Below are 14,168 nucleotides of genomic sequence, written 5' to 3' on the forward strand. Positions count from 1 at the left end.
CATAGCTATTCCAATTTTGCATTTGCCAGGAATTTAAAATTAAATCATGAAGCTCCATGGAACAAAGGGAAGAGCAGAACCTTAACATGAAACTCCTTGCGGTCCAGTTTGTTTTACAAAAGTCGAATTTGTGATACTGTTTATTAAAAGCAATGGTTTTGTAAGCAAGCAAGATCATTGCCGCCTGTGTGACTGTGCAGTGTCCCTAGCTGTCGCTGCATCTCCCCTCCCCTCTGTCTGCAGGTGACTCCAGACCCAGGAGGATGAGCAGTGGTCCCCTGAGGACTGCTTCCTCCTGGCTGACAGATGGAAGGAGGCAGCCCCTGCGAGCCTCCCTGTGGGGCTGCTGACCCGGAAAGCAGCGCTGGTCACACCAGGTGTGAGCCCATGTCCCCTGCCAGAGACGGTCACAGCCGCGTCCAGGGGGTCATCTTTTCTTCCTCACCGATTTTAGACTTGAGTGAAAGAGGTCTTCACCACTTAGGAGAGATCTTTAACGTCCCCAACCTCAAAGTAAGTGGGGCATTCCTCCAGGCCTGTGCACACTGCCATGTGGACGTGAGCGAAGGCTTGTTTCACTTGTGGGGTTTTTTTTTAGGTAGAGAAATTCTAGAATGGGGCAGAGGGTCATCTTGGGGTTTTGTGCACTGCTCACAACAAAATGAGAAATTCAGGCACAGAAAATGCCTTGTGGGGTCAGATTCTAGTGTCCTGTCTCGGAAACTTCTGAAGACCAGAAAGCCCACGGTGGAAACTTGCTGGAAACACCCTTGGTCTCTTATTCAAAACACAAGACCCCTAAAAAAAATGCAGCATTAAGATAGTTAAAGGCCACTTCTCACCACGTCTTTGCATATGTCACCTGCTCAGTTCTCCCGTGTGCCCTCGCCGGGTCGGGCCCTCGCCTGCTTGAGACCTAGTGGGTACCGTCTCGCCTGTGATTTCTAGAACGAAGTTCCGTCGGGACGCGGCTTTGACGGAGACAGTCGGGCTCCCTCCCTGTGCGAGAGTCACGCAGTTCCCTCAAACCTCGTTTGTCTTCATCTGGAAGATAGGGATGAGGGTATTTCCATGGTTATTGTAGGAACTAATGCGTATAAAGCAGTGGCCACAGCACGGGACACACCCCACACGTTGCACTGCTGCCCTGTCGAGTGACAGCTTTGAGTGGTTTTGCAAAAGCCATGTACTTAGATTTTAAGTGGGTACCTGGTTTACTAAGCCCGGTCCTGTGTTCCCGCCCTGTCTCGCTGTCCTTTCCTGAGCGCTCCCCTGCACAGGTGGTTACCGGTCACCCTGTAACGCGCCACTTGTCATGAGGCAGATGCTCAGCTCCAAATGAGGAACCCAGCAGGGCTGGGAGGCTCACAGTACCTCAGCCGTAAGGGAAGAACGGGGAAGCTCCAGAGCCTTCTTCAGGCTTAATGAAGAAACTTCATAACTGTTTATGCCTCTCAGAAAACAGAGATGTCAGCATAAATCTTGTTACCGTGGCGACAAGTCACCGAGGGAGGCGACCACTCAGCTGCGGACTTCCAGGGCTTCCGGGTGCATCTGCAGCCAGAGCAGCAGTCTCCCTTAGAATCGCGGAGCGCAGGCCCCCACCTTGACGTGGCCTCACAGGGCCGAGGAGGAAGGCTGGGCTGCCAGATGCAGTCAGACCAGCTCCTCCGTGAGGACCAGTGCCATCTCACTGTTCTGAGATCCCTTTTCTGGGATTTTGGGGGACCTGTGGCTTCACTGCTGAGCCTGGAGAGAGAGAGAACAGCCTCGAGGCTGCGCCGCATCCGGAACTGCCACGTCACTTCCGGGTGGCTGCACCGGCCACGAGCAGGGAGCGACGGTGCCCTGGTCCTAGCTGATTCAAGACTGTGTTGTCAGTGGACTTAGGGAGGGTGGCTTCTAGCCAGTGTTCCTCAAGTTTCTGCTTCAAACTTGGAGGGACTTGGAAGGTGGTGTGGGCGGCAGAGCTGGGAGCCAAGAAGCTGTGACAGCAGAGTGGCAGCCCGGCGGGGCTCTGCCTGCTCCGTGGTCTTTGCCAGAGCAGCGCTGCTTGCCTGGCACACCCTGCCACGTGGGTCCCATGACCCATTTTACCAGCGAGGATGCCGGAGAACAGAGAGGTTCAGGAACTTCCTCGAGGTCACACAGCCCATAGTTTTCAGACACTGGATTTGAACCCAGGCAGCTTGGCTCCCAGGCCAGGGCTCTTCACGTCTGCGCTCTGCTGCCTGGGTAAAGACAGACATACAGATATGTACACATTTACAGTATACATGGTGATGCAGATACATGCAAACTACCACAGCAGCATCAGAGGACAGTTTTGTGTCCCCGCAGCCCTGCCGCACTGATGTGAAATCCCAGCTGTGCATCCTCAGACAGCATCCTGTCCTCTGCCCTTCCTTCCTGTTCTGCCTTCTTATGACGGGGACCTGGGCCTGATGCGTCGGCTCCCCGAAGTGATGGCTCCTGGCCATTTATCACAGGTGGTGCGTTTCCCAGATGGGCAGCAGGGCCGCGGACACGAGTGTGGGGCCAGGAAGGGAAACAGGATTCAAACAGACTCTGGGACTAAGTTTGCTGCTAAAGGATGTTCAGTAGAAAAGGTTGACGTGCTCAGCGGGGGCGTCTGAACCGCCAGCCAGAGAGAAACAGCGTGTCCAGCCTGGGGTCCCTCCAGACACCACACCGTGGGGCCTGGCCTCGTCTCCCTGACTCTCCTGTTTCCTGTTTAAACGATTCAAGGGTAAATGTTGTGGGTTTTCTTTTAACTTCATAGTATGATTGCAGTCACTAGTAGTTTTTTTGGAAATGCCTTGAGGATACATCATGTTTTTAATTTGTTGGTTGACAAAAACATTCTCTTTTTTTCCCCCGGAAGCAATTGCATCTTCAAGGAAATGCCCTCAGCACGATTCCTAGGGATTTCTTCCAGCTGCTGCCAAACCTCACTTGGCTAGACCTCCGCCACAATCGAGTCACAGCGCTTCCGCCTGGGATTGGCCGTCACCGGTGAGTTGTGCGCTTGTTTTTCTAGGGGAAGAAGCCATCCTCACTCCCTCGGGAGGCGGCCCTTCAGTGCCCCGTCCTTGTATGCCTGTTTCTTAACCTTTAGGAAACCTGGTACGAATTTCAGAGCCTCCTTCAATGACACCGTGTTCTGGGCAGAGGCAGGGCACAGGAGAGGCCCTCCGGTGGGCCTGTGCTTGGCGAGGCAGGGGCAGCGAGGAGGAGACGGGGGATGGAGCGGGGGTGGGGGGGTTGGAGGTGCGATGAGGGAGGGGTCGCCAGAGCTCGCAGGCTGCTCTTGTCAGCATGGCTGCCATTTTGGATTTTATCCTGAAAGAGGCAGGAAGTCGCAGAGGGTTTGGACGGAGGGGGTGGAATTTGACCCGGCTTTGAGGTGACTCTGAACGGAGGGGTCAGAGTGGCCGCGGGGAGGCCAGTTTGGAGGCCACCTCGGCCTCCGAGCAGGAGAGCTGGTGGGGTTCAGGGTGGGTGTAGGCTTGGGAGGGAGGAGGTTGTCCAAGGTGACCCCCGTGGAGCAGCAGAGTCGGGGCTGTGGAAGGCCCTTCACTTGGCTGGACTGAAGCTCACTGTTTTTAAAAGTATTTTTTAAGAAGTGAGTATTTCATCGTATGTAACAGTAAGAGAAAAATCTCTGTGAACCATTTGTGCATTTTCCGGCCCTACAAGGAAGCGGCTGATTTCTGTAGGCGAGTGGGCACCCTGGCAGGGCGGGAGCAGAGCCAGGAGCTGTCTTCCTGGGGCCCCTGGGCGCCTCGGGGTCCACAGAGCAGGCCTCCTGTGGTGGGAGGGGTGGTCCCAGCCAGGTGGGGCGCGTCTGCTGAGCCCCACCCGCCAGCAGCTGTGTGACGGTGGCTGTGCCTCTCTGGGCCTGCCTCCGCCGAGTGCCCAGCGCTCCCGTGTGCAGGGCAGGTGGCTGGGGAGGCTCTGCTCTGCACAGGGTCGTCGTCTGCTGCCTTGGGAGCAGTTCAGTGCGTTTGGTCCGTGCTGTTTTAGCTCTGGCACTCCGGCCCGGACAGTGGTTGCTACTTAGGGGTAAACATAAAGTAGTGTATGTTCTCGTGGGCACTGTTCTTCCTCCTAAAATAAATACATGGTCTCAGATTTTGGAATTCTTTGATTTTGCCCATCAAAGCCAGCTGCTTAATGTTGTCTAAGATGTAATTTCACATGTGGTTTATAAGCCGTTATATCATTAAAACCAGATTTGTTTGCTGAAGAGCTGAAACGTACTCATTAGAAATTTTAAGTAATTCTGGGCTTATTAAAAACCTTCAACTTTCCAAAAAGCCTAATGAAAACAATGCTCCCCCTTCTCAGTGTCTTGGATGTGCAAGCTTGCTAGCGGGGAGGGAGGATTAAGGAAAGACCGCCAGTATCTCTGCCTCCTTAGGGAGTCAACTCGAATTCAGTGTGTAGGGGTGTGTGTTCAGTGGGGAGTCAGTGAAATGGAATGATCGACGGCTTACTGATAGTATTTAAGGGACCGGCATTTATGGGTTTATCACTTCAAGTGTACATAGTAATATTTTAATCTATTAACTATATAAGGTGGGAAAATGTCCTGTACACTTTCAGGTCAATGGTTGGCCAACATGCCCCCTCCCCCGCCAGCAGACAGACGGGTGGGCTGGAACGTCCTTGGCTTGGAGAAAGGCGTGCGGGGAGGCTGGGGGCACTTGGCTGCCTGCAGACCCTGGAGAAGGCCCTTAGAGGAGCAGACGCCGACCCCTCCGCTGTCTCCGTTAGCACAGTTAAAAGGGGGCTAAACCAGGGACAGTGGACGTAACACTGTGTAAATAATTTGCCTTTGTGTTTATCAAGGACAGCTTAATTCACAAAGTTTACTTTTTGAAAACTTCAAGTAATAAGAATCCAAGAAAGTAAAGGGAAGGAAATTCTTGCCCTCAGGGGACCTGGTTTTCCTCAGGCCGCCGATCCGTAAATTAAGCGTAGTTTGAATGCTTACTGGAGCGCTCGATCCTGTGTCTGTGAAATTGTATTTTCTCCTTTCAAATCTCGGGGATGCTGGTGGGCTGTGCTGTTGAATTTTCATTCCTTCCCCTTCCAAGGCATAATGAGCCTGGACGGCCTCTCCCCCAGCCAGAACGTCCCGCGTGGGGGCACTTGTAGGAGGCTGGCTGTGTGCAGCTCTTCCTGAGCCGTGCTTTTTGGGGAAGGAAAGCTGAGGGTGTGGGCCCGAGATACATTCCAGCCCCTTTTGTTCCCGGTGGTTTCGGGGCCCAGAGGGCCCAGGAGAAAGGAAAAGGCAGGTGGGGGCTTCTCTCTCCAGAGCAGGGGTGAGAGAGGAGGCCACCGTGTCTGGCGGGGCGGGTGTGGGGTATTGTGGGGAGGCTGTCCCTGGAGATTAAGGGGTGCGGCGTTTGAGGATTCTCCAGTCTGTCAGCAAAGCCTGGGGCGGAGCAGGGATGGGGAGGGGCCAGGGGCCGGGGTCCTGCCTCTGCCTGGGCGCCTCGTGGGAGCGGCCGTCGCACCCCAGGCTGAACACCAGGAAGCCAGGTGTCTTTTCACACCTGGTTTTAGCTGATGATCCCTGAAAGGGAGGGAGAAAGAGAAACATCATCAACATGATGGCGTCTCGAGAAATGGGAAAAACGGAAGCAGCAGAGTAAGAGGTGCAAGAGGGGCGTTCATGCGAAAGGTTTACCTTCCGTCCTCAGTGGAGGGTTGTTACTGGGTGCCTTCCACCTCGCGGGTGCAGCCCTGGCACGCTGTTTGCTGGAGTTTGTGGTGGATATAGTAGATACAAGTGAAAGAAGAGATCCTCCGTCACGTACTTGGAGAGGCACACCTTGGACCGCGTTTCCTCTGTGACGTCGGGGGGCGCCCGGCGCACACCTCACCTCTCGGCAGGGCGGACACTCTGCGCAGCAGCAGGTCCCCCAGACGTCCTCACGTCCCTGTTCCCGGACAGGGAGACGGCGCCCCGCGGACGAGCAGCAGCATCTGGAGACCCTGTGGTGCTCACCACTTGGGGAGGGAGCCTCTGGTGCGGTGAGGCCAGGAAGCTGCCAGACGCCCCACAGGGCGTGCCCCCCCAGCAATGAAGTGCCGGTCCCGCGTGTCAGCAGTGCCGAGGCCCAGCCCGGCCCGGAGCTGAGACGAGGCCCTGCCGCGGGCCGCGGAGGCTGGGTGGACGGCTGTGCGCACGGTGGGGCTGCCCCCAGAGAGACGGCGGATGGAGGAGCCTGGCAGCGTGTTTTAGGGATGGCCGTTTGATTTTCTGCTTTTTCAATTACTTGTCTTTTGTTTTGTTTTAAAGGCATCTGGAAACTTTGCTTTTAGAAAGAAATCCTATCAAAATGTTACCTGTGGAGCTGGGTAAGTGTTAAAACAATAAAATAAAAGGTGGTATTAAACGTGGCCTTCTGAAGTTACCCGAACCTGTAATGGGTCTTCGGGTGTGTTGCAGCGGGGGAGGCCAGCTGACGCCTGAACTCCCTGCACGCCTGTCCTCCCCAGGCCCTGAGATGACGCAGCTCTCCAGGGCCGTTACTGTCACAACGCACATCCTGCGTGCGAGGCGTGGTGTGTACGGGGAACAGGACAGGCGGAGCCCCTGTGCCTGGTGCTCAGGGAAGGTCAGCATCACCTGTACCTCCGTGGGCCCGGGGGTTCCCCTCCCTGCCTCCCTGCCTCCCTGCCTCAGCCAGGTGACTTCTGTTCGTCCTTCTCTGCTTTGAGAGCTTTACCACTTACTGCCCCAAATAAAACGTTTAAAGGTCCTTTGTTTTGACCTTTGTCTGAGTTGTGTTGCTCCATTACTCCTGGTGACCTGGCGTTTGGGGCTCAGCACCGAGTTTCTGAGGTTCATCCATGTGGACATGGGTGCCTGTGGTGTCTTCACTTCTGTTCCTTTCAGGGAGGAGGAGGAAGACGATTCGCTCTGTCCTGCATCAGTTTTGTCTCACCGACTTCAGCTGTCTGTTGTCTCTGTGTTCTCGAGGCTTGATTTGCTGTTCTTCTTTCTAACTTAGATTATTGATTTTAAATTTTCTTTTTTTTTCAGTGGGGATCCTAGGGGTTGAACCCAGAACCTCGTGTGTGCTAAGCACGTGCTCTACCCCTGAGCTAGACCCTCCCCCTAGATCGCTGGTTTTCAATCTTTCTTTTCTAATCTGTCAGTTCCAACTCTGGCTTCCCTCGGTGCTGCCTGGGCTTCATCCCGAAGTTCCGATGTTTCCATCATTCAGCTCAGGTGTTTTCTCATGTCCACTGACCTGTGAGCTCTGTAGAAGTTTTGCTTAATTTACTGACGGCGAGCGATGTTCTAGTCTCTCTGCTACTGAGTTCTAACTCGGCACCACGCAGGCTGTGTGGTTCCGGGCATTTGACACTTGCTGGGACTTGCCTCCTGGCCCAGGATGTGTTCTGTCTGGTAAACGGGCCTGCACTTGAGAAGAATGTGCGTTCTCAAGTTAACTGCTGTAAAGGTCTGCACGTTCGGCTAGGCCAGCTGGCTAAAACGGTGTTCACATGATCTCGCTTGAGTTTTGTCTGCTTATTTGGTCGTTTACCCGGAGAGGGTGCGCAAGTCCTCCACTGTGGTTGTGCTCTGTCCGCCGTTCCTTTTACATCCATCGACTTCGCTTGATATATTTTGATACTGTGTTACTGGTTGAATAAAACGTTACGGCTTTACGTTTTCCTGTTGTTTTTGCTGTTCTGGCGCGTGCGGTGGTACTGCGTGTAGCTTCCGCATGCGTTCTCTGACGGCCGGTGGCGTGGCCCCTCCCCGCGCGCGCTGGCCCCAGGCATGTCTGAGTGCCGTGCACGGTTCAGTCTCTCACTGTCGCCCTCTGTGACCGACTTGTCTCCTGCAGAGCTTTGCTAGTGGGCGGGGTACGGTCAGGGCTCGCGCTTCTGTTTCCTGACAGTCTCTGCCTTTTAATTGAAGTGTGTAGTCCTTCAGCTTTACTGTAATTATTGGTAGGGATGGGTTCAGGGCCACCGTTCCGCTCTTTGTCTTGCTTTTCTGTGTTTCTCCGCTGCTTCTAACTACCTTCGTGTTGGTTGCACGTTCTTTAGATTTCTCTTTTAGTTTTTTATTGGCTTTTAGCTTCTATGTTCTGTTAATGGTTTAATGGCGGCTCTCAGGGTTACAGCGCTCACCCGTAGCGTTAGGCTGCGCCGCCTCACAGGAGGCGTACCCACCTGTGACCAGCGGGCCACGTCCCTCCCTCCCCGTGCGGCGGCCGTCCTGCGCGCTGCCGCTGCCTGTCTTGTGAACCCACGGGGCAGCACGGCTGTCTTTGTCTCCAGCAGTCACGTATGTCTTTTAAAAACTAAGAGGGCAAGAAGCCGTTTCCTTTTACTCAGCACTCGGCGCTCCTGGTGCTCCTCGTTCTTGCCTGGAGACCCCGGGTTCCGTCCGGCATCATCTTCCTTCAGCCTGAAGAACTTGCCTTGGGATTTCTTAAATCACTCTGCTGGCAAAGAAGTCGTTTAAATTTTCTGAAAATGTCTTCATTTTGTCTTAAGTTTTAAAGGATGTTTCTCATGTAGAAGTATGAGTTGAATTTTTCTGTCCAGGACTTTAAAGACGTCCTCCTGCTACTGGGCCTCCAATGTCCTTCTCTGTGTGACAGGTGTTGATTATCGCAATGACAGTTGACCCTTGAACGACGTGGGGGGTTGGGGCCCCGACCCACCCGAGTGTGCAGTTGGAAGTCTGAGCACAGCTTTGCAGTCAGCCCTCCGAGTCCACAGTTCTGAACCCATGGATTCAACCAGCCACCGACCGTGTCGTACCACAGTGCATGTTTACTGGAAAAAATCCACGTGTGTGAGGACTCACGCGGCTCAAGCCCGTGTTGTTTGAAGGTCAGCGTAGTCTTAAGGCTTCCCTGTGTCTTTGCTTTACAGCAGTGTGACTGAGGTACCCAGGCGCCGTCTTCTTTGTCTCTATCTTGCTGGGAGTTTGTTGCGTTTATTCAGTTTTTGAACTCATATCTTTTGCCAAATTTGGGAGATATGTTGGTCATTATTTCTTCAAGTATTTCTCTGCTGCTTCTCTCCCTTTTCACCTGCACGCTAGACCTTTGGTTACTGTCCTGCAGGTCCCTGAGGCTCTGCACACTTTGAAAGGTCCTTTTTACGTTCTTCAGAGAAGATAGAAGCGTGCCATTGCTGTCACGAGTCTGCCTCGTCACCTCTAGCTGCCCCGGGCGAGCGTTTGGGTAACGCGCCTTCAGGCGCAGTGCTTTCAGGCCTGGGACTTTCACACTGGAAACAGTAGCTCCCGTGTTTCTGCTGAGAGCTCTCAGTTTCCCATTCGGTACAAACAGGTTTCCTTGGGCGTGACTCTAAGAGCTGCCTGGGCCAGAGCTGCCACAGACGGGCAGCTCAGACAACAGAACCGACTTCCTCACGGTCGTGGAGGCTGCGGGCCCAGGATCGAGGTGCCCGGGGGTTCGGCTTCTCTGGAGGCCTCGCTCCTTGGCTTGCAGGCGGCTCCTTCTCGCTGTGTCCTCGCATGTCTGTCCTCTGTGCACATGTGTCCCCGGTGTGTCTTCCTCTTCCCTGAGGGACACCGGTTGGGCTGGATCAGGGCCCGCCCCGCAGGCTCATTCTAACTTGGTCTGTAAGGGCTCACCGCAGATACAGAGGTGTCTTGAGGTTCTGGGTGTCAGGACTTCGGGGGGTTTGATTAAGCCCGTAATGGCTGTGCCGCTCTGGCCTGCTGACTTGGGTTACCGCAGGGTGTTCTGCGCTGTTTGCTCTTCTCTCAAACATGGGTCGTGTTTTCCTGTTTCTCCATGCGCCCAGTGATTTGGGGCCGTGTCCTGGATGTTGTGATGGATGCGCGCAGAGATGCTGGCTTCTGTTCTGTTCCTCTCTAGAGTGCGGAGTTTTTAAAAACGAGTAGCTAGACTGAGGGGACTGACCCCAGGCTCTGCCTCCCTGCGGTGAGTGGCAGGTGGCGTCCCGCTGGGCTCTCACAGCTGAGGCCGCGCTGCTTGGCGGTCTGTCCCTGCTCCTGCACCTCAGACCCTGCACAACTGCGTGCATAAGGCAGGGCTCCCCCTGTCATCCTCTTCCTCTGGCCTGCACCCCTTCCTGCTTTCGCTCTGAAGGCCGTCCTGGGCTCTGCAAGTCGTCACGACTGTGCAGGTTTCTCTCTGTGTTGTGGCCGCCCTGCAGGCGGCAGTAGGGGCCTTCGCTCACAGGAAGCCCCCCAGACCCGGCCTCGTCTCTGCCATCCCCGCCCGGCGCTGTGGCCCCGCTGGCTCCACCTGCTGTCGTAGCCCTCCTGCCCGCAGGTGCTCATGTTCGCTCTGGCCCCTCGTTGTCTGCAGGGAGCCGGTCTGGCTGGCGCGCCGGAGCGCCCAGCACTGTGGGGGCGCAGCCCCGCGCACCGTCTGTGCTGGTGCTTCCGTGCTTCTCTGGGGCGGCGTGTGCACCCTTGGCTCTCTCCCACCCGCCTGAGCTGAAGGCTGCTCTTACCGCTTCTCAGACAGAGACCTGTGCAGGCTCTTTGCCCCGCCGCCGCCTCCCTGCCTTCTGTGCTGCTGTTCTCGTGGATTTTGCTTTTACGTGAGTTTGTGAATCCAGGAGACGCTTTATAAAGTGTCTGTTTCCTCGCGTGTTCACCATTCCGGGTTCCTCATTTCTTCTTGAAGTTTCGTGCTTCCATCTGGGACGACTGCTCGGCCTGAAGGCCTGTCCTTTGTGCTGTTGTCGAGTCTGCTGGCAGTGAGTCACGGCAGGTCTTCCCTTCGTTTTTGAAGGGCGTTTTGGCTGAGTGTGCAGGAATCTAGATTTTGGGGCATCATTCACTACTTTAAAAATGTCTTTATTGTCTCTTGAATTCCGTTGTCTGTTGAGAAGTCAGCTGCAGTCTCACTGTGTCTCGTTTACCAGTAACGCGTCTTCTTCCTCCAGCTGCTTTAAGATGTTTCCTTTTGTTTAATTTTCAGCAGTTTGTCTGCGAGGTGCCTGGGTGTGGTTTTCCTCGTGTCCACTTCGCTGGATTTCACTGAGCTCCTTGACTCTGTTTATTCATGTCTTTCACCAGACTTGGGAAACTCCTGCAGACTGGCTTTTTTCCTGTGAATTGGGTCTTCCTCGCTGTCTTTTCCTCACATTCTGAGACTGCAGCTCCCTGTGTGCTAAGACTTGGATCCTGCCTCCGACGCCTCGGATCCTCCCTTGTCCCCCGATCCTCTCTGCTGTGCTCCCGTTTGTGCTCCTCTCTGCTGCCTGCCTTTACGCGCACAGCTCCTGTCTTCTGCTGTGTCCAGGCTTACTGCTGAGCGCACCTGCTCGGTTCAGTGGCCCTCAGCTGGGCTTGAGACTGTGAGTGTGTTGGGGGTGGGGGACTGGGAGATAATCACCAGTTCATTTTTCATCGTTAGGGTTGGTTCGCATTCTCTGAGTTGTCTCTGGAATGTCTTCATTTCACCTGTAACTTTAAGGTCGGTTTTGCTGGGTCCAGAGGCTTGATGAGCAGGGTTCCCAGCACTTTGAGCCGCTGTTGCACTGTCTTCCGGCCGCCATTGTTTTGGACAGAAAGTCAGCTGTTGATCTTGCTGTCGGTCCTTTTATTTGACGACTTGTTTTCAAAATCCTTTCTTTTCTTTGTCTTTCAGTAATTCGACTGTGATTTTTCTAAGTGTGAACCCCTTTAAGCTTCTTAAATGTATACATTAGTGCTTATCATCGAACCTGGGTGTTTTGGCCATGGTTTCCGCAGGCGTCCTGTCTGCTCCTTCCGCCCCTTCCACCTGGCTACCTGTGGGTTCCTTCACCTGCTCGCGCTTGTCCCTCAGGTCTCGGAGCCGCTGCGCCTGCTTTAATCTCTTCTTCTCTCTGGTCTTCAGATCAGGTGATGCTTCTTCCTGCAGCTCACATCTGTGCTGAGTCCCACGAGTGAGTGTCCATCTCAGTCTTTGTGAGTTTCACGTCAGAACTGCTTTTGGTTGGTTTTGTTTGCTTGCTTTTAGTTTGTGTGTCTACTGGCATTCTGTGGTCGTCGAGTTATCGTAACTGTGCTTCCCTTTAACTGTTTAAGCAGGTTGGTTTTTTTTAATTTCTTTGAACATACTTGTAACGACTGCTTTGAGCTCTTCATTGGCTAAATTCAGCCTCTGGGCTGCTTGTCCCTGAGTGTGGTCCAACCCCCTTCGCTCTGGCCTGTAGGGATTCCTGTTGTTGTTGGAAAGAGGCCTTTAGAAAGTGTATTATGGTAGCTTTGTGTTTTTTCGCCTGAGGGCTGTTGTTGCTTGTTCTGTTTATTTATTGCTTTTCTTTTATTGATTTAACTTTGTAACTGCCCTGGTCTTCATCTACAGAATCTATTCAATCTACAGAGTTGGTTTTTTTTAAGCAAATTTCAGACCTTTGTCATTAACATTTCACCCCAGATTCTCAACAGGCTTTTTTCTTAGCATAAGGATGTGTACTCTCCTCGCTCCTTGTTTCCGCTGCGTGTAAGTGCTGGCATGTCTTCTCTGGCAGGAAGCGTGGCCACCCTGAGAGCACTGAACCTGAGACACTGCCCTCTGGAGTTCCCCCCGCCCCTGATTGTGCAGAAGGGGCTGGGGGCCATTCTGACCTTCCTGCGGATCTGCGCGGCCGAGCACGCATCCCCTCAGGGTTCGGCTCCTCGAGGTTGGTGGGACAGCTGTTACAGCAAACTGCGGTAAAGTTGAAGTTAGAGCTTTCTAGAACCAGGGCTCCGAGGAGCCTGTCTTCTCTCCATTAACGACCGAGCGTTTCCAGGTTTTCAACATGGTGGCCAACTAGCCAGACACTTTCAAATACTCATAACATAATTGACCTTGAAAGGCACTGTGGCTATACTTACAGCAACTAGAGGTAAAGGAGAGCCGCAGTTGAACGTGCACCGGAAAGGTAGGCATTCTGAACGTCGACTTCGAACATCGGACCCGGCACTCCTAAGACGTGCTCCTGCAGTGGCGGCAACGCGTACACCCGACCCAGCCAGCCAGGCGGGTCCTGTGTGCGACGCCGCGCAAGGGTGTGACCAGTGGCTGTCTCAGTAAGACGAGCAGCAGCAGCCAGCGTGATCAGGAAGCGATGATGCGTTCACTTCGGCTGGTCCTGAACCCGAGCGGGTGGCTCAGGAGGGCGTCATGGGAAGAGCCGACTGTGTTGTAAAGGGTCTCAGCCTGTGCCCCCGAGAAACGGCTCCTGACTCAAGGGCCAGTGGTTGATGTGGGGGGAAGTGCCATGGAGGCACAAGCGATGGGGGAGGAGAGGGGCAGCACAGGGGAGCGTCTGGGCCGGTTCGCCCCCGACACCGGCACTTCCTCCTGCGGGGGCCCCGAGACGCAGGCGCGGCCCCGCTGGGCCTCACCTGGTCACATCCAGCCTCTCGGCGTGGCCCAGATCTGCTGGGTCAGCCCATGCGTTTCATGAGGTCCCCGTGGATTCTGTGCACAGTGACATCTGAGAAGGGCTGGTGCTGGAATAGGCCCGGGGTTGCCCCACTTGGGTGAGGGTTCGGACCAACACCTGCTCCAGCACCAGCAATGCTTTGTTGGTGGGGCTTCTCCTGGTGGTGAGCACGTGGTTCTCCAGCCCTGCGGACCTGCCTCCTTGTGCCAGAGAAGGTGCTCAGGGACAGAGACACGGGCACCCGCGCACTGGGGACAGCGGAGGCCAAGGGCACGGGCCGGGTGCCAGCAGTCTGCTCCGTGCACTCGATGCACTGTTGTGAATCATGAGTTTCCTTGGTTACTAAGGAAATCTCCTAGGCTTATGTTTATCTCTTAATTGTAGATCAGAGTTTAATGTCATTACTCAGAAAGGGTGTCCAGGGACAAAGTTTCTCTTTTTCCAGTTTGAGCCCAAAGCCAGAAAGGAAGTGTCGCCATGTGACCTGTCTGGGGTGCAGGAGGTGGGCACAGGGGAGGCACTTTCGGTCACTCCCTCAGGGTAGATCCATGGATGGGATATTTGAGTCTAGTCCTAAAGGAAAGGACATTCCTGGCAGAGGAGCCAGCAGGTTGAGAGACTGTCCGCCGGGAACGAGCTGCCATGTTTGAGGAGGAGGCCGTGGGCCTGGGGCAGAGCCGCCCGGGAGGCCTGGCCATGAGGTCAGGTTGCTGTTGGCAGAGGACCCTGGCCCTGGGCCGTGGCCAGGACTCGGG

At 54.6% G+C, this 14,168-nt stretch overlaps 1 protein-coding gene across 1 annotated transcript in view; it reads left to right on the plus strand.

Annotated features, from left to right (window-relative positions):
* The window catches only part of LRRC27 (leucine rich repeat containing 27), a 31,417-nt gene that overhangs the window by 1,053 nt on the left and 16,196 nt on the right, over positions 1-14,168 (plus strand). The window contains exons 3-6 of the mRNA XM_064488574.1: positions 244-513; positions 2,885-3,015; positions 6,314-6,372; positions 12,511-12,663. Of these exons, the coding sequence (XP_064344644.1) occupies positions 307-513; positions 2,885-3,015; positions 6,314-6,372; positions 12,511-12,663 (550 nt within the window). The 5' untranslated portion in view covers positions 244-306. The remainder of the gene's footprint in view (positions 1-243; positions 514-2,884; positions 3,016-6,313; positions 6,373-12,510; positions 12,664-14,168) is intronic.

The sequence above is a fragment of the Camelus dromedarius genome, chromosome 8 (genome assembly GCF_036321535.1).
Source record: "Camelus dromedarius isolate mCamDro1 chromosome 8, mCamDro1.pat, whole genome shotgun sequence".
In the NCBI taxonomy this organism is placed as follows: Eukaryota; Metazoa; Chordata; class Mammalia; order Artiodactyla; family Camelidae; genus Camelus; species Camelus dromedarius.